General features: G+C 41.6%; 1 protein-coding gene across 9 annotated transcripts in view; it reads left to right on the top strand.

The window, feature by feature from the left end:
- LCLAT1 (lysocardiolipin acyltransferase 1) overlaps positions 1-19,450 on the top strand; it is a 206,861-nt gene extending 187,411 nt beyond the window's left edge. For all 9 annotated transcript variants that reach the window (XM_039530335.1, XM_039530331.1, XM_039530336.1 and 6 more), the window contains one exon: positions 15,252-19,450. In XM_039530335.1, the coding sequence (XP_039386269.1) occupies positions 15,252-15,754 (503 nt within the window). In that variant the 3' untranslated portion in view covers positions 15,755-19,450. The remainder of the gene's footprint in view (positions 1-15,251) is intronic.
- The last annotated feature ends 611 nt before the right edge of the window (positions 19,451-20,061 follow it).

The following is a 20,061-nucleotide window of genomic DNA, read 5'->3' as shown; positions in this document are numbered from 1 at the left end:
AGTTTGCGAGTTAATTGAAGCTCAAGTGCTTCATCTGCCTAAAACTGATTTAATTCAGGGAGATACATAGATAAGCCTGTTTGTGTGTAAATGCAGCTCAGCTGGGAACTCAAGCTAGTAAACAGAGGTGCTTATTTAGAGGCATTTCTAGTGGAAGAGTATGGAATGTGTTCAGAACAAAATGCTTGCACTGCATTTAAAAGAAGGCAGGACAAAAAGATAACATGTTTTTAATCTACATACATTCAGAGAGCAAGAGAGAGATGTTATAAGCCTATGATTGAACAGATACCAAAATTATGCTGTGTTTTCATAATTCAGAATGCTATTCTGCATTCTTCTCACTGTGTACGCTGCAATGAAAGCAAGGCCACTGTGGCCAAGAATGGGAATTAGACAACATTGGTGAAGCATGAAATACAACAGATTAGCTCAGGACATTGGTGGAGACAGTCAGTGTAAACATTTGAGGTGGCTGTTAGCATCTTTTAACATCTACTTCTTTTTCAGCAGTTCACATGTTCGTTTGGTATTTTGATTCAGTATTAGTCATATTTTTAACATTGGACCTCTCTGCATCTGAAAGTGTTTTTTGTTGCTTCTTATGTACGCCAAATGCAATGCCACTGTAGATATCCTCTAGCCAAGTGATACTCAGACTGAGGCTCCCGAGCAGCAAGTGGCTCCCTAATGTGTCTCCTGCGGCTCTTTGCAGTACATGCTATCAAAACACTGTGTGATTTAATTATTAACCAATCAGGATGCTTTTACTATGTTGTTAACCAGTTGTTTAGGTAATGTTGATCACTAATTTGGCTCCTGAACCACTGAGCTCTGAGTATCACTGCTTTTAGCCCATCTATAATAATTTGCAGTGCCTAAACTTCCTGCTGATTCAGGATTGTTTTCCCTAGGGCTCCTGAAGGCTAGACTGACCCTGGGTGATGCTTGGGACAGTCAGTGAAAGAGGGCATGGTTTGAAACAGTGTAAGGTCACTGGGTAGCTAAAGAGTACTCTCTAGTGGTTGACTTGGGGTAGTGAAAGAAGTTTAAAGCAAAGGATGAGGTGTTAAGAAGAGAGAGAGTTTGGCTGGAAATCTAGATAAAAGAAAAATCCAGGAAAAAAAATCAAATCTGAAGTTCATGTCTGGAGTCTTCTAGGGAATTAACTTAATCATACTAGAAGGTTATAAAATCTAATTCTACATAGGCTGGTTGTTTCACTTATTGTTGCAGTGCAGTATTCAGAGTGACATCCTTCTGTTGATGTGTTAAATTAAAGTTCCTTCAGTTTGTCTAATGGAAGTTTAAAAATTCCTTGGCCCCTTTCTGAATAGGGTTGCCAGGTGTCTGGTTTTTGACCAGAACACCTGGTTGAAAAGGGATCCTGGCAGTGCTGACTGGGCCTTTAAAAGTCCCATTGGCAATGCAGTGAGGCTAAGGCAGGCTCCCTACCTGGCTCTGCCTGGCTCCCCAGAAGTGGCGACATGTCCCTTGGCTCCTAGGCAGAGGTGCAGCCAATGGGAGCTGCAGAGGCAGTGCCTGCAGGCGGAGGCACCGCGCAGAGCCTCCTGGCGGCGCCTCCGCCTTGGAACAAAGACATTTCGCCGCTTCTGGGGAGCCGCCCAAGGTAAGCGCTGCCCAGAACCCGCACCCCAAACTCCCTCCCCACCCAAACCCCCTGCCCCTGCCCTGAGCTCCCTCCTGCACCTGAACCCCCGTCCCAGTCCTGAGCCCCCTCCTGGACCCAAACTCCCTCCGGAGCCCGCACCCCAAGCCCCCTCCTGCACTCCAAGCCCCTCATGCCCCCACCCCAGAGCCTGCACCCCGCAGAGCCCGCACCCCCAGACAGAGCCCTCACCCCCCTGCACCCGAATCCCCTGCCACAACCTGGAGCCCCCTCCTGCACCCTGAATCCTTCATTTCTGGCCCCCTCCTGGAGCCTGCATCCCCAGCCGGAGCCCTCACCCCCTTCCACGCCCCAACCCTCTGCCCCAGCCCAGTGAAAATGAGCAAGTGAGTGAGGGTGGGGGTGAGTGAGCAAAAGAGGGAGGGGGGATGGAGTGAGCAGGGGCGGGGCCTCAGTGAAGGGGTGGGACATGGGCAGAGCCTCAGGGAGGGTGCTGGGCAAGGGTGTTCAGTTTTGTGTGATTAAAAAGTTGGCAACCCTTTTTCTGAAAAGAATAATTTGACTCTTGTGTCCTGGTCAATATTTGTTCCATTATTTTACTGAAACAGTATTTGCCAGGATCACTCTCTTCTGAAGACCTGTACCATGCTGGTTTTTTTCCTCTAATCCTCTGTGACCATACCCCCCTAGTTTTGAATGACTTTGAAACAGACAAGGGACAAAATAGGTTAAAGGGTCTATCCCTGAAAAAAAACATGTTTCTGTACATTAGATACACTCAGGAAATTCTTAACCAGGATGTGACTGAATCTCAGAGCTATAAAAGGTAGCTGTATCTGAAGGGAGTAGATTTGGAGGAACTAGTAGAAAATTAATTCAATTTCATTGACTGCACAGGGAAATCAGAATGTAGTGTGTATATTTTAATTGAGAACAGTAAAAGCTATCTTTCACTGTGCAGTATAGTGTGATGATCTGTTTTTCATGCAGAGGAAAAAAGGTATTGTTAACACAGTGGAAATAGTCTCTGATTTTAAACATGGTAAATATGGCAGTTATATAATTTTTTCAAAAAAGAAAACTTCATCGGTCTTTGTGTATCCAGCCTTTTGCAAAGCGAAGAACTGTGAGGTTTTACCATTAACAGTGTGAACTCAGACAGAAATGAAAGTGGAACTCTTAGTTCTAACAAATGCATAACAATACCATTTAATTACTCTCCAATGACTTTTACTGTGTGTTTTAGTTCCAAAGAGTGGTACTATTAAAGTTTTGTGAGCTTACTTCAGGATACACGATTATTGGTGTAAGGTCACTAGTTGCACTGGCAGAGGGAAACCGAATTCTGAATGGGTGGTGGACTTGATCAGCCAACTACCTTTGAAATCAGTACCATAAAACAAGAGAGGAATAAAGTAATGCCTTGGACATTATTACTAGAAATTCACAAAATTAAACTAAGAATAAGCCTGAGTTGTTTATACATGTCAGGATCTTTGTGATTAAATAGGTATAGCCATCCTCTATCACTCTTTAAGAACAGTTTGTTTGGTTGGGGTTTTTTTGTTTGTTTGTTTTTACAGTACTTGCATTTTAAGAAAATACCTGGACTTCCCAGTTTAACTTTTGTTAAAAGTCAACTTTTTTATTTTGTATATTCTTCTACAAATATTTCTGTTCGGGTGCAGGAGTAAATCTTGGCAAGAACTTTATTGCAGTAAAGTGAATGAATCACAATTATTCTTAAAATAAAAATACTCTTATCTGATTTTATGGGGTGTTTGCCAGGCAATTTATATTAAAACTTAGGAGAGTTGGGCAGATGCATGCCAGTACTTCAGTATCTGACTAGTCCTCAGGTAAAACATCACCTTCTGTATTAATAAAGAACATTCCACAATTAGTTTGTGTGGTAATAATAGGGACATAGTGTGGTGTTAGAGATGACAATGTAACAGGGCTATGAAAGCTTTTATCTTACAAAACCTTATCGCATATAGGTATGTAAAATAGACATGCAGCAGGGGAGGCTGGGAAAGAGCAAGTACACAGCATGGGGTAGAATAAACCAGGTATTTTCATTATCTGGGGTTGACAAATGTAGCTTACAAGTGATGGAGTAAAGACCAGTGAGTTAGTTATGTCGGGTCATCCTTAGTGACTGAAAATAATGTGTTCCTTTTATCCTCCCCTCCCCCTCCCCCACTTTCCCCATGTGTTTTATTTATGCCTCAATCAGCTCTGGCTCTGTAATTCATACAGTAGCACTTCAGAGACAGGGAGGGAGGAGAGAGCATTGCTCTGAAGACTAAAGTGCAGCTGCCAGGTTGGCATTCTCATAAATGCAACCACTGTGTCAACAGCAGAGCAGCCAGCTCGCCACTCTCCATTGAACTCTTTCCTCCCACTTGCTCTTAAGTGTCTCTTTTTAACACCGCGCAAGGTACATTAATAAAGGCAGCTTGGATTTTTAAAGCTGACAGTTGTCAGTGCATGGTCTTGTGGGCAAGTTGACCGTGGTATGGGCTACAGTCTGGTCAGAAGACCCAGGTTCTTGGAGAAAAAAAAAGGAGTAGGAATATTTCTAAGACATAAATAGAACAAGTGAGATGATGCTCAGCAAATTGAACTGAGTGCTGTAACCCAGTGTTCTTGTTTGTTCTGTAAATGGTAGGTGAAAGCAGCTTCAGTTGGACAAGCAATCTCTGCGGTTATTACAAGCTAAATCTTCCAGGATTCTGGATAGTGCTTTGGTATCTATTCTTGTACAGTTTGACCCATTCTCAGAGTAAGCAAGTTTAGTATCAGTTTAACATTTGATATATCTTCTAGTTTGCACTAGAGGGTGATATACTTAACAATCCACACTTAGCTTTCTAGTTTCTTCTTTTTCCTACTGTCCTATGTTCCTGTAGTGGAACTGTATTATACTGTGTTCCTATTCTTGGTTTTGGCGGTGGGAGGGTTGGGTGACAGGAAGAGAAAGCTGCCAGACATCACTAACAAGAACGCTATCACTCACATTAAGATAGAATGTAGCAATGACTGTTGAGGTCTAACCATTTTATTTGTAATCATTCTTAGGTCTGGTCTACACTACAAAGTTAAGTTGACGTAAGCCGCCTTGCATCAACCTAGTCATGCATTTGTCTACACTTAAATTTGTCTTCCACTAATGTATGTGCCCCATTACAGCAACCCATTAACACCTCCTCCCCGAATGGTGATGGGCCATGGTCGATGTACTGAGGTCAACATGACGTGAGTGTAGATGCTGCTTTACCTATGTCGACCCTAACAGTCCTCCACCAGACATGCCACAGTGCCTGACACTGACTGCTCTGATCACAATTGCGAACTCCACTGCCCAGGGGTTATGGAGGCCAGAAGCCACCTAGCCTCCCTTTAAAACCTCCCATACTGTTTGCTTGTGCCAAGCTTATCAAGTGGCCCAGATTGCTCTTTATCAATGTAAATGGGAAATCAACACAGAATGGGTGTGTTTCTAGTAGGATCCTACAGAGATCGATTCTTGGCCCTATGCTATTTAACACTTATCAATGACCTGGAAGAAAACATAAAAGCATCACTGACAATGTTTACAGATGAGACAAAAATTTGGGGAGGGGTAAATAATGAAGAGGACAAGTCAGCAATCTGGATTGCTTGGTAAGATGGGTACAAGCAAACAATATGCATTTTAATGCAGCTAAATGTAAATGTATGCATCTAGGAATAAAGAATGCAGGCCATACTTACAGGATGGGGACGCTATCCTGGAGAGCAGTGACCCTGAAAAAGATTTGGGGGTCATGGTGGATAATTAGCTGAATATGAGCTCCCTGTTTGATTCAGTGGCTAAAAGGGTTAATGCAATCCTGTGATGCATAAACAGGAATCTCAAGTAGGAACATAGAGGTTATTTTACCTCTGTATTTGGCACTGATGCAACCACTGCTGGAATCCCATGTCTAGTTCTGGTGACTACAGTTCAAGAAGGATGTTAATAAATTGGAGAGGGTTCAGAGAAGAGCCACCAGAAAGATTAAAGGACTGGAAAACATGCCTTATAGCAATAGACTCAAGGAGCTCAAGCTATCTAGCTTAACAAAGAGAAGGCTATGGGGTGACTGGATTACAGTCTGTAAGTACCTACATGGGGTTCAAATATTTAATAATGGGCTCTGCAGTGTAGCAGAGAAAGGTATGACATAATTCAATGGCTGGAAGTTGAAGCTAGATAAATTCAGAATGGAAATAAGGCATAAAGTTTTACAAGTGAGAGTAATTAACCCTTGGAACAACTTACCAACAGTTGCGGTGGATTCTCCATCACTGACAGTTTTTAAATCAAGATGGGATGTTTTTCTAAAAGCTCTGCTCTAGGAATAATTTTGGAGAAGTTCTGTGGCCTGTGTTATACAAGAGATCCGACTCAATCACAGTGGTCCCTTCTGGTCTTGCAATCTATGCAAATCTACTAAATGAGGGGTTTTATAATGGACTTCAAAATCAGAGTATAATTTCCCTTTTTTTTTTTTTCTGGCTGGCTTCAAACCGAGGTAGTTCTGATTTACATATTGCTAAATCTGGTGTTAGACTGAAAGCCTGCATGCTGTTTATATTTGTTTAACATAGGATGCAGGCACAAATGTATGGTGATAGCCAAGGAGAATTTGGGATATAGCATGTATCTTTTGTTCATTGAACATCTAGTCTGGAGACACACAATTGCAGTTCATAATAGTCACATCTGTAAGTGTACAGTTAGTCTTCTTCACCAGTAGTGAAAATAGTCAAAACTTTCTTTGCTGCAAGAGAACAAGCCTCATTTCTTCAAACTCCTTCCTGTCAGTAGGTGGGAATATCTTCAGAGCCATCATGTTGTTGCAGATGTGAAAAATTGAAAAGGTTCACTTGATCTCTCTGTGCTCTGTTAATCAAGGCTAGCATTAGCATTGTGCCTTTCTTGTTTGCTTATTTGACTGCTAGGTTTCTACAGAAAAGAATCGCAATAACTGTTGAATTGTAAGTGGTTGAGATGAACACAGACTGCCATGGCTGTTTTAAAGAGGGATGCTTGATGTTATAAATCCTCCCAAGGATTATACTGCCCATCGGTGGTTGTAAATCCTTGAAGTTGCTCGCCCTCAGATTCTGTGTTTATAAAGGAAAATAGCCTAAACTCTTTCAGCAGCCAAGGCGGTAACGTTTTCCAGTAAGCAGATTTTGATAGCTTTTGTTTTAATACCCAACACCGTGTGTGGTTCGAAGTTAAGACATAACAATCTTAAATCAGATAATGTCAGATAGCAAGTAGCCTCACTCTGCTAGTTACCATCTATGTTTTGATTATGTAACTGATCAATTTGTTCGGAGGAATGCCTCAAAATGCCTGGACCAGCTCCACTTTTTATGTATTTATTTTTTGTATGTATAAATATGTATTTATTTTTTATTGTGGTAGTGCCTAAAGAACCCTATCTAGGCACAGGGACCCATTGCATTAATGTAGAAAAAAAATCCCACTCCCCGCAAAAATAAAACCTCAGACACGTTGACTTCACCATGTGAGCTATACAGTGCAGAGCCCTGCAGCCTTACAAATTGGAATCAATGTGACCACGTATCAAGTACCATTTTGTGATGTAACAAAAGATTGGGATAAGATCTGAAGTATCACGATCAGCTCTGACCTGGGGTAATGATTAAGGCTACATTTTAGTCACAGATATTTTTAGTAAAAGTCATGGACAGTAAACAAAAATCCATGGTCCTTCACCTGTCCATGACTTGTACTATATAGCTTTGACTAAACCTTGGGTGCTCTGGGGCAAGGGCAGCCTGGGAGTGCCATGGGTGCTCTGGGGGAGGCGGCGATGGCATGCAGCCCAGGACCCCTGCTGCTGCTGGCGGAGGGGCAGGCTGTGGCATGCAGCCAAGGACCCCCGCTGCTGCTAAGGGACTGGCGCAGGGCGGGGGCGCGGCAGGGACCAGTGCAGCTGGCCCAGAGGCTGCCCAAGTTACTTAGGCGTCCCCCGAGCCAGCTGCACCGGCCGTTGCAGAAGTCATGAAGGTCCCAGGAAGTCATGGAATCCGTGACCTCTGTGACAGACTCGCAGCCATAGTAATGGTATATGTGACTGAAACTGAACATAGTGTCAGTGACAGGTAATGTAGGGACAAATAGCCGCTGAGGTCCTCACCTGGGTTGAAGATGGAATAGTCACCAATGTGATTGTTTACACTAGAAATAGGAGTCTGCACAGCGTTTGGACTCAGATTTTAAACCTCTAACATTTTGAGTAGTTCCATTCCAGTGTTTAGGCTTTGGGTCCACCTCTTTGATGGGCTCATTGAAGGACACTTTGGGAAGAGAACATCTATTCAGAATGCCCTCTAAAAACCTGCTTATATAGCAAACCTTTTACTTTGCAATGACCAGCTCGGTGTTGTTCACTTACAAGTATCTGCAAAAAATGCCCTTCGTGGTAACCTGAGTCACATCTGAAGAACTCCTGTCGGTGCTCCAGCTCCCAGTTGAACCTCATACCACGCATAATAGGTCCATGGAATCATTCGCCAATATGTCTGCATGGTTTCTGGATTGTGTTATCTTGAAGGTTCCTCCCTAAGAGCTGAATGTTGCTTTAAGCAGTTCACAATACTTATACTGGCTCTGTGTTGTTCTCTGGATAAACATGTTTGAGAGAAGTTTAAAATATTTAAAATCCTGACTCGCTTTCCATGCTAAAAAAACCTCCCTAGAAGTCGGGCTGACATTATTTAACATACAGATTTAAATGTAATATCATTCTACCTGAGATAAGTTTGTTTTGAGTCTAGTAAGAGGCCCTTGGTTATAAGGATTGAGAAGAGATAGATTTGAATAGGGCATCTGGGATAATGAAAACTCTCTCATAAAAACACTCTTTTTTTTTTTAAATAGAGCAAGTTTTACTGCTCATGCTATAACTTTGGCCATGAGCCCAGTCGGATTTACTTGTGCCACCTTTACCAACTTATGACTATAAGCCTAAAGCTACTGGCTTTGCATTGCAATTATTTTAAGAGAAATGCCACACGCTGGTCAATCCTGGCATATGAACAACTTTAAGTGGAGCACCAATACATCTCAAAGGACTATTTATAGAAAGAAATGGAGAACTAGGCTTTCAGGATGTTTTGCAGCTTAGTAACTGTTAAGTAGCTGGAGATACATATTACTCAACTGTTTTGGCTTTATTAGCTGTGTAGGAATGATGACGAACAAGCTTTCATAATCAGTTAGCATCTCTGTGCTGCAGTTTCTATCCCAATGCACTGAGAGCAGCATCACTCACTGGTAATAAGGAGTCTCATTCTCATTATTGTCCTAGAGAAGTATTTCTCAAACTGAGGGTCCCGGCCCAAATGCAGGTCACAAGTCTATTGTAGGGGAGTTGCAGTATTGCTACCCTTACTTCTGTGCTGCTTTCAGAGCTGGGTGGACGGAGAGCGGTGGCTGCTGGCCAGGCACCCAGCTCTGAAGGCAGCACTGCCACCAGCAGCTGCACAGAAGTAAGGGTGGCATGGCATGGGGGGCGGGGGTCATCACAGCCTGAAATATTTTCAAAGGGAGGCCCAGCAAAAAAAGTTCGAGAATCCTTATCTTAGAGGACTCTAAAAGCTGCTAAAATTGATGAGTGTGTCCTGTTCAGCTGAAATACCTGTCCATCAACTTTTACTCTCACTTTCTTGGTTATCTTAATTTAAAGAGCTGTTAAAATTAGGTTTCAAATGTGAAACACCTATTTGGTTCCGTCTGGTACCCCCTTCTCTCCCCCATAATAATAATCATAGCCACATAAAAGTAAAGAAGGATCTTCAGAAGTTAATAAATGCCAGTTTTCTCAGCCTGCCTCATTAGGCACAGACAACTAGTCTGAGCTACAAACAAGTACTCATGCCTTATTCAATTATTGTCTCATTGGAAACAGTCTTAGTGGTAATTAGAGCAACATGACTCTTAAGCCGCATTATGGCTTGCCTTGAAATGTGCAAAAGCAGGTGCATTAAGAAGAGGTTTAAATTCAGTGGGGGAAAATACTACCTGCTGCCTGACTAACCTAGTTACGTGCCCCAGACTAACCTAGTTACGTGCCCCATAGTAAGCTGCAGTTTAATGCAGTTCCCATCAATGACATTCTGCTAATGCCCCACTTACGAGGCCACTCTGCAATCCTCCCATACTAACAGAAATGTGGGCCATTTTCTAGAGTGATACGGTAAGATATTGGATGTAACATGCATGAAGTGAAACAAAGCCCAGTAATCTAAAACTTCTCCATGTTTCCTTTCCTGTATTCAGCCCTACTACCGCTCTCCACCTGGGGTGTCCTGCCATCTTGAAAAATTAATTCTGATGAGCTAGAGCTTAGTTCTCTCCTTTGTACATAGTCTCCTCTCCCCTTTCTGGTTGCTCCCATCGGTCATTCCTATTTGCCCACTGTAGTCCCTTCTTAGCTGCTTCGAGCATACGACTTGTCCCCATCGTATCTTGAGCCTTGTCCATTTCTGGTTGCCCTGCAGCTCTCCTGTACCCCACTCTGTCCACTGTCACCTTCCTTCTTTTGTTGGCTCTCAAGCAATTTCCATTCGTTCTGAGCCATATGCTGTTAGTAAGATTCCACCCTGCGGGTAGGATGAGCCTGCATTGGGGGGGAAGACAGAGGCAGCAATAAGGAAATGGCTGTAGTGAAAGTGTGCTGAGGTGGGCGCCCTGCTCAAAAATTAGCTACCCCAGATGCCGTCATTAAAGGAGCTTCACCCCCTCCAAAGGATGTTTCTAGTTTCTGGGATTTACTTTATCTGTTGCAGTAAAATTTGAAAGCAGGTTCATTCCGATAGCACTTGGCTGTGATAGTGTTGTCCTTTTCTTGTTAATAGTCGTCACTGATGAATCAGTGGAAAACATTCAGAACCTTTTTGTTAAAGTGTGCAATGTAGATCCAGCAGCTTACTGCAAATAATAATAGGAGAAGGCACGCTCCTTTCAATAGCTATTAAATAACTGGCTGGAAATTGTCATCGCCACATGCTTGCCCTGCCAGAGAATTAAAACCTCCGAGACAAGGGACACATTTAGAAGGCTCTAGTCCTTCTGCATATTAAATCATATATGTCTGTATTTCCTATATCGAATATGTTTCTATGCTTTTTGGTATGCTGAGCCTGTCTTTGAAGTGCCCGAGTCATTTCTTCTGAAGTAGTTCTGATGTGCTTGTCACCACGATATGTTGGGAAAACAGTGGTCTAGTAGTCTAAACTGTGGCTGGGAGTCAGGAGACCTGGGTTCTGACCTGAGTCACTGGGTAAGTCTTTCAGCCATTCTTTGCCTCAGTTTCCCCTCTGCATCATAGGTAAACATTACTGATCCCATCTGTAGATAATACTTTGAGATCTGCACTATATAATTAATGTGCAGAACCAAAAGCATGCTAGGCACTTTGAAGTATAGATAAGACCTGGTCTCTGCTCTGAAGGTTTCTGTCTAATGTCAGACATGATGCAACAAAGCAGTGGGGAATTTAACAAACTGGTAGTGAAGAGTTTTGTAAGAAGAACAGAATGGGCATCAGTAATATTACATGAATATTCAGCAAAGGCTAGTACACAGCGTGATACAATTAAACTAGATGTCACAATGTGTGTGGAATAATATCTGTTATTTGTGTAGTATCTTGATTGTTAAAAACATCTGCATCATGTCATCTAGAAAGGGTGATAATGGCAAACTGATTGCTCAGCAGACACATGGTGGAAGTGATGGGGTGGGGTGGAGAGCTGTTGTGTCTTCAGTTAGAGTGGTATCTCTTCCTTGGTATAGCACAGGGGTCGGCAACCTGCGGCACACGTGCCAAAGGCGGAATGCAAGCTGATTTTTAGTGGCACTCTGCTTCCAGCCGGGGTCCCAGCCACCAGCCCCGCTCAGCCCACTGCCAGTCTGGGGTTCCGGCAGCCGGCCCTTGTAGATGTAAAATGTATGACTGGCACACGAAACCTTAAATCACAGTAAAGAAATGAAGACTTGGCACACCACTTCTAAAGGTTGCCAACCCCTGGTCTAGTATTTGCCTGTTAAGAGTTTTGCTGGGTCCATTCCTAAGTTGGATTCGCATTGAGCTGTAGTGTTCATGCTCTCTTGCCTTAAGGCCTTTCCGCTGATACAGATCTGGTCATAGTTTTTTGCACCCACAAACAACCCTTCGTCCTTTTAGTTTCTAACTCAACCTATTCTGCTCCGAGACAACCAACAAAACAAAAGCAGCGACACCTGATAAATTACAGTGCTGGCAGAACTTAACTTTAATGTCACGTCAAGTGCACTGGGCACCTATTTTTAGATCAGTTCTAGACTAGCCAAGTTTGCTTTATCACATCTAAAAAGAATGTTGTCTGGTATGAAGCAGCAGGGTGAGAGGATATATGGAATAGTGCATTGTTCTCAAAATTAGTATTAATGCACTGGTACAGCAGTAAAACTCATCTTAATAACATTTGTCCAACCAAGCGGATTGATTTGATTAGACATAGTGATAGAAGGGCTGGGTCCTTTTGTCAGTGTCCCCCTTTAATTGCTAATCCACAATTGCTTTAAAAAGTGCATTCAAATACTTAGCTATACCCAGTGTAACCAAAGCTTTGTTTATCTCCCAGGTTTGTACTTTGTTGTTGGGTCAGGGCTGGCCCACAACATTTTGGCACCTGAGGCAGGGAGCTCAGATGACGCCCCCATGCCCTCTCGCTTGGGCCAAAACTTTGAAAGGTCTCAATTCTGCCTTTTTCCTGTTCTTCTCCTCTCATGGTACTGCTCTGCTACCTGCCTCAATAAAAGGAGAACTAACAACTTAGTATGCCTTGTTCAAAAATTTTAAGTAACATTTAACTTTCAAATGCCTGAACAGCAAATGTAACTTTTCTTGTCTGCATGGTAAACACTGGCATTTTTATCTGTTTGAATAATCAAAGTGGTGCTTTCCATGCCTTCTTGGCTGCAAAGATTTGAACTGCTTCTTGAATGTCCACAGTCTGGGCCAGCTCATGTTCTATTGACATGGTTGCAAGGCCGACCAGCCTCTCCTGTGTCAATGTGGAGCGTAGAGATGTGTTTTTATTAACTTCAGCTTGGAGAAGCTGCATTCTCCACTGGCAACTGTTACAGGAAGTGTTAGAAGTATGCACAGAGCAACAAAAGCATTTGGAAAGAAGGTGGCTATCTTAATTGTGCATATATATTCCAGAACAGCCTTTGGAGTTGATCCTGCTGAAATGTATCTTGAAAGGGCTTTCAATTCATCACCCAAATCACTCGCATCAATATCGCGCATTTCATCATGTGTCAACACTGTCTCTAGTGCCCTGCATTGCTGGTGTAGGTCTTCTTCAGGTATAGTGAGGATTTTTGGAATATCATATAACATCCCAAATATACTGCTGTTTTCCTTGAGCTGCATGAAACGTTCTTCAACTCACTATATTGCACAATCTAGCACCTGGTTAAAGAATTCAACTTTGAATTGTTGTTTGGGGTCCCTTATGGAATTATCCCATGCCTCGTAATCAAAGTGTCTTCTTCGGTGACTCTTGTATTCTTGAATGGGTGGGAAAATAGCTTCAGTGTGAAGTTCCTCTGCCAACTTCTGTGAACTCTTCAGAATGTTTTGAAATCCCTCATCTAACCAGTAAGACTGTAGGTATGACTGTGCTTTGTCCAGTTGTTCCATTGCTCCAGATATATCAAGGTCAACACCTTGGAGTCTCTTGTTTACAACATTTCAAACAGTATGTCATGCCACAACACTAAGCCACGCAGAAATTTGAAGTTATGTATGTTTCTGGTGATTCCATTTCCCTCTGCCACTGTTCTCCCACGAACAGTTCCTGTCATAACATTATCCTCCATAATGGCAACTATGGCATCATCTATCTTCCTAATTTGGTGTTTGATAGGCTTTATCGCCTCCACTCGACTTTCCCATCATGTGGCACTCAGTGGTTTCTGTGTCAGAGAGGATGTTGTCAAATGTTGCTTGAAAATTTGCCATTGATGGGTTGATGCGGAAAAAAATACGTAGATACTTTGAATTACATTAAAAAATTCAGCAGCCTCACTAGAAGCTGATGCTGCATCACTGACCACCAAGTTCGATGAATGAGAACTGCATGGGACAGAAAAAGCTCAAGCTCTCGAATCCATATCTGCACTCCTCTGTTCTTTCCTCTCATGTTGGCACCATTATCGTAGCCCTGACCTCTCATGTCAGCTATCACAATTCTCATATCTTCCAGCTTTTTAAGAAGCACATTTGTCCTACCAGCTCCTGTAGTATCATCAATGTCAATAAATGCTAGAAAATGCTCTCTGACAGTCACCATTGCAGGGACATTTTCACTAGGTTCTGTTGTTGTTACAAAACGCGCCATTAAAGTCATTTATTCCGTACAGCTGATGCCAGGTGTGCAGTCCAAAATAACAGAGTAATATCTTGCTGACTCCAGATCTGCCACAATTTTCTGTTTGACTTTTGTTGCCAGTAACTGTATGATCTCATTTTGAATTGTTTTGCCAAGGTAGTGGTGTGTGTACATTTATTGGGTGGTGACTCTTCTTAGATGCTCCTGGAGTACAGCATCAAACTCAGCCATCAGCTCCACAGTTGTAAGTTTCCATTGTTTGGCACCAGCAGCAGACACAATTTTCTACACTCTGGGTCCTAGTGGCGCCCCCCCCACACACACACACACACACAGTCTGGCACCTGAGGCGGCCTCAGTTCGCCTCATGGTAAGGCCAGCCTGTGTTGGGTTCTTGAGATGGAATGCCATGAAGAGTCCTCAGTCTCTGGCAAAGGCCATTTCTAGCTGGCACTCAGGGCACTGACTATTTACATGTAAAGGGGCTGTGTTAATTGCAGTACAGTCCCTGCAAAGCTGTCCCCCATCCTCAAGTGCACTAAAGGGATTCCCGATTTAATGAACTTCTGATCATTTTTCTGCTGTATATTTGTATGTGCTCCCCTCTCCCCAAGACTGGCAATAAATTAGGATTGTAATTGTACTGCTCTGAGTCAAACTTTAAACTGGATTCTTTTGCAACCATTATAGTTATTGTACAATGTGTTACAGTTGTTAGGTCAAAGATAATTTCAGTTTGCAATGTAGTGATGAATGTTCTTCAAAAGTATGTGACCACAGAAAAACACACCGAATCGAACCCTATTTTGACTTGAAAAAGATCAGACATGTATATCTTAATCTCTCATTGAAATAAGACTTTATCCTTTTACCTATTCTGTTTTAAAATCCTGGATTAGTATTTCTTTTAGTGAATGTTATTTTGTCCCTATAGGTTTTTGCTGTAATCCAGAGACAGAAAAAATAGAACAGTGATTAGGAAATACTGACCTGGTTATTTATATAAATAGAATTCTCTGTACTTGCTAATGAATCTTTGTGAATTCTACTATGATTTTGAGTTTTCAATTGTACTCTGAAGCTCAGAGTACTCAGTGGTAATTGTCATAGAAACTGTCCATTGCAGTGTCTATATTTATCTTCTTCTCAAAAATGTTTCTTGTAGGTAATAACCTTGATGCTATCCATGACATAACTGTGGCATACCCTCAAAACATTCCGCAAACAGAGAAGCACCTTCTGAATGGAAACTTCCCAAAGGAGATACATTTTCATGTCCATAGGTATCCAGTACAGACTCTGCCAACTTCCAGGGAAGAGCTGCAGCTCTGGTGCCAGAAGCGTTGGGAAGAAAAAGAAGAGAGACTCCAGTTGTTCTACGAAGGTGAAAAGTACTTTGATGTAACAGGGCGAAGCATAATTCCACCTTGTAAATCTGAGCTCAGGGTCCTAGTGGTTAAATGCATCTCGCTTCTGTACTGGACGTTGTTCACACTAGCTATGTTTGTGTTGCTGTACTTGTACAGCTTTGTGCGATGGTATTGTGTGACCGCGGTTGTCATTTTTGTTGTGCAACAAAAAATATTTGGTGGGCTGGAAATAATTGAAGTTGCACGTCATCGATATTTTAATAAACGACAGAATGGATATGGCAGGAAAACAGAATAACAAGTCTAGTGCTGTTATGAGAGAGAGAGGTAAAGGGTGTTTTTGAGACTTACCACAGACTTCGTAAACAGGGAAGCGTTTTTGCATGAGAATTGTCTTTTTTTTTTTTTACTACCGCCATTATTTGTTAAAGACATTTTGCACTTATTCTGTGAAAAAGACATTCTAGTTACTGCTATGTGTGAAAATGATAGTTTTTATCTTTGAATGTAATTTCTATATTGCTCTGGCAAGCAGCTAGCAACTGCAGCGTATTGTAGCTATGAAACAACTTGCTGGATTATTTAACAATCATTAGGATGTTAATAAATGTGAGAGACACTGAACTTTTTAAAACTGCAGATCCAAACTGGTCAGCTAAGGGAGACAGATCTGTGATTCCCGTACAATCATGTTGGCCTAAACTAAGCACCAGACTTGCTCATTTAGCGACTAACGCGTGTGCACACATGCAGTCCTAATATGTTCACATTTATTTTAAACCCTTTTCTCCCACACTTCCCCAAACATGACTGAGCATGCTGCTTACCCAACCTAGCTGAAGAAGTGAGAAACTAGATGGAGATTCTAACTTGGGTGTCTCATGTTGTGGTGCAGGTAGGGCCATCCACTCTGCCCCACTCTGACTCTAAATTGATTTTTTGCAAGACCTACATTTCTAGGTTTTGCTCCCTCAATGTGCTGTACGGCTGTCACCTATGTAATAGCCCTTACCTGTGGGAGCCTTGCACATACTGTAGTACTTAAAGCTGGTCCTTCTGCTGAAGCAAAACCAGCTGGGGGCATGTTGTATTTGCTAAACAGCTGGCAGATGTTAACAATTTCTCCCTATAGAAGAAACTTGTCTGAAAACAATACATCTTTTTTTGGAGAAGGTGAAAAGTCTTTTATTTGAAGCTGCTACTCTGGCTTTTAAAATGTTTCCCTAGTCGTTTTAATCTTTAATGTTTACAGTAGGAAGACTGCTTTTTTCTGTATGCACATCAGTGTGACCCTCTAAAATTCAGCCAGGGCCACAGTTGGTTATCTATAGTTATACGGCAAGAGAAGTGTCTCAGCCTATCACAGCACAGAACAATCAAGCTACACTATTTCTCTTCCCAAACACAATATTCTTCTTGACTACCCACTCACGTCATTCCTCTTCTACTCAGGCCACTCCTCTACACAATCTTTCACTGGTTAGACTCTCCCATTGAAAATTTATCCAAGACCCTCTCCTTTTATGTGGCATTGGTGGAAAGTCAAAGAAATCAAAGGTGTTAGGCCTTTCAAACCCTTACAAGGTAGCGGATGCTGGATTTTTCTGATGGGGCTGGTTCCTTGTCACATAATAGGAACAACATTCATGGCAGCAAAGTATATGGAATAAACAATTCCAGCACTTAAATTCCTCCACTTGGCTTTGGCGGTCAACCACAAAATAGTGCTTTGTATATTCCAGTGCCACAGAATACCCCTTACTTACTAAACACTTTCTACTTGCTGCACAAAAGATGTCTGAAAATGCTTGTGCTATATCAAGGTAGTCTGACTCACTATGCAGAGTTATATTACTTTGAAATTTAGACATGTGCAATGCAGAGTTTGTCATGTACAGAACTGAACCACTCAAATATTGGTTCATCATTGCAGACAAATCATTTTTCTTTTAAATCTCAATACTAGGCATGTTCTTCAGTGTGTTTAAATCTAGGGCCACTGTTGGATGAAATTGCCTACCTATATTTAACTGTCCCTTCCAAGGTGACAGCTGTTTTTAATCCCTGCTCATAGTGACTAATTAGTTATTATGCACAAGTACTTGAAACCATCTGTTTTACTCCATGAATGTTTTTAAAACCTTTTTTCTTTTCTAAAAATGGCTGCTAATTGAGGCTTAAGTCTCCTAACAAACTTCCTCTTGTTATATTTAGAAATGCATGAATAAATAGCTTGATGGCTGGCATTGCACTGTCATGAATGCAGCAGAAAAGGAAGGTCTTTCTGCCAGAGTGGGGATGTTTTGAATGCAATTCTACTCTAGCAAAAATATGGTTGCTGTTTACATTTACATCCCATCATTTTCTTTAAGATAACACTCAATTTTCATTCAACTCCCTGCACTTCCAGCTATCTCATATCCTGCAATGGAAAAGAAAGTCTTTTTTGTCTAATTTAAAGGTTTTTTACCTGTCCAAGACTTGGGGTCTTCATTCATGCCTGTAATAACGATTGCCTGCTCCTAGAGCTGTAACAGATCTCAAGTGAGGTTTGCAGAGCACAGACTTCACATCACTAACACGCAGACCAGCTGCATTCCTTTCTGCCCTTACATGACCTTTGGGATGTAATAAAGTGAATCAGAAACCTAAGCTGGAGTCTTGTTCGCTCACATTTCTACTACATTTTTAAAGTCTATTTTGTTACAGCGTTAGAATTTGGAATAGTTTTTAACATGAAACTATAATGGATGGTGGCCTTTAAAGGAACACTATACATCCCATTGAGGCCAAATTTGAAATATACCCTGAATGTGAGAACCATCCTCCAAATTGTAACTTGAATTACTCTCTCTTTCGTGTATTCACCATTGTGTCTTTCTTTTTTTTAAATGAATAGCCACAAGTTTAGTGGCCTGGTAAATACTACATGTTCAGATTGCCTGACCCAACAACATAGAGCTGCACAAGTTAAGTAAAAACCCCACTTCTCACAAGCAGAGTTGACCTCATTTCTGAGGCTGATGTACAAGCGTGGAGATTAACCAAAAGCCATATCTATTTCCAGATCAATTAGAGACGTAGGAAGGAGAAATTGTTTGGAGCCCAGGTAATAAAAAAGGAGAAAAATGGTGGGAGGCAGGAGACACCTTGCTCAATAGATCTAATCAGAAAACTCTGTGGGAAAATGTTCATTTTCCCCTTTTTATTGAAATTTCACTTTTACCTGGCCATCTTCCAAGCGACTTTTTTTTTTATTTGTTTAGTTGAAACTCCACACACACTAAGTGCTAGACCGCTCTCTTTTTAACATCTTTCCTTTGAAATGTTTCCATTGCTGCTGGATTGGAAGGCTCTGGTGCTCTGGGAATCAAGCACACTGATCTTTCAAGGGAAGCATATTGGCAGCAAGAGACTTCTCACTTCATTAGCACAATTTCTCAGAGCTACTGTTCTCTTTCCTCCCAATAGCTATGCCTTGGTGCGTTTTATAGTCACTCTACTAGGTTAACATGTCTGTTAGATCACACATTTCTTGAGATAAATGATGTGCTTAACTTGCCTTTAAGGGTGCTGTTCATTTTCCTTATTCAAATGTTTCCTTATCAGAATTGTGGGTCTGTTTCTCTTTGCTCAGGCAGAAGGTTGAACTGCTCAGTCTGTGTTTGTCACCAAGCTCATTCATCAGACTGAGACTGATCTTTTTGTGTCGAATGTTAGTAACACAGGAACCATACGTGGGTCTGTAAGGTGTTGTGTTGATCATACTAAATGTAGTCTGTAGTTCTGTGCACTACACCAATCTCAGATGTTTCCAAAAAAGAATCTGTGTTTTTATAGCTTCATTTTATAGGTGCGTTGTATGAAAACAAACATTGAGATAAAACAAATCTACAGAATAGCCTTAGTTTTCAAAGTCCACAGATACGTTAGAATGTTTTAGCCATGTATCTGTTACTTTCTGTACAGCAACAATAAAGACTTAGCACATTTACATGTTTCATTTAATTGTTTTCTTAGGTGTAATATCAGTTCTATCAGGTGAAAGTATTCCACATACATCTCTAAGGGACAAACCTTCTTTCGAGTCCTACAGCCTTTTATTAACAGAGAGTGATTGCTATTAAGGGCCTCAGTCAATAGGGTAGGGCTGTTGAGATATTTCATTATATACCTGTTTAGTTAATAAATAGGAAGCTGGACAGAGACACGATCTCCCCTAAGGTCTTCCTTTTAACTTGTTTGTGGAAACCCAACACAAAAGAATACAGAGCATCCCACAAGCACAGATCCAATTTTTGAGTTTTGTTCCCAGGACTGAGACACCAACACTGCTAGGAAACAGCTGTGGCCTGGAAGAGAATGCTGGATATTGGCATACAGATAAGCATCTCGTCTCAGACGTATCCTATGCATGAGACTTCAATATGTTTTCACTATGGAATGTTAAAAGGGTCTGTCTTCTTGTTACCAATAGCATCAGGGACAAAAAATAAGTCTGACAAAAGATTCTAAAATTATGAAAAAAACAATTTTTAATTCATTTTAACTCATAATTAATTTACCTGTAAATTCTCAGAAAATTAATTCAGTACCAAAAAGTAA

Source organism: Mauremys reevesii, linkage group 3 (assembly GCF_016161935.1).
Source record: "Mauremys reevesii isolate NIE-2019 linkage group 3, ASM1616193v1, whole genome shotgun sequence".
NCBI classification, from domain to species: domain Eukaryota; kingdom Metazoa; phylum Chordata; order Testudines; family Geoemydidae; genus Mauremys; species Mauremys reevesii.
The sequence above is the reverse complement of the archived record's forward strand: the minus strand, read 5'-3'. Positions and strand labels throughout refer to the sequence as shown.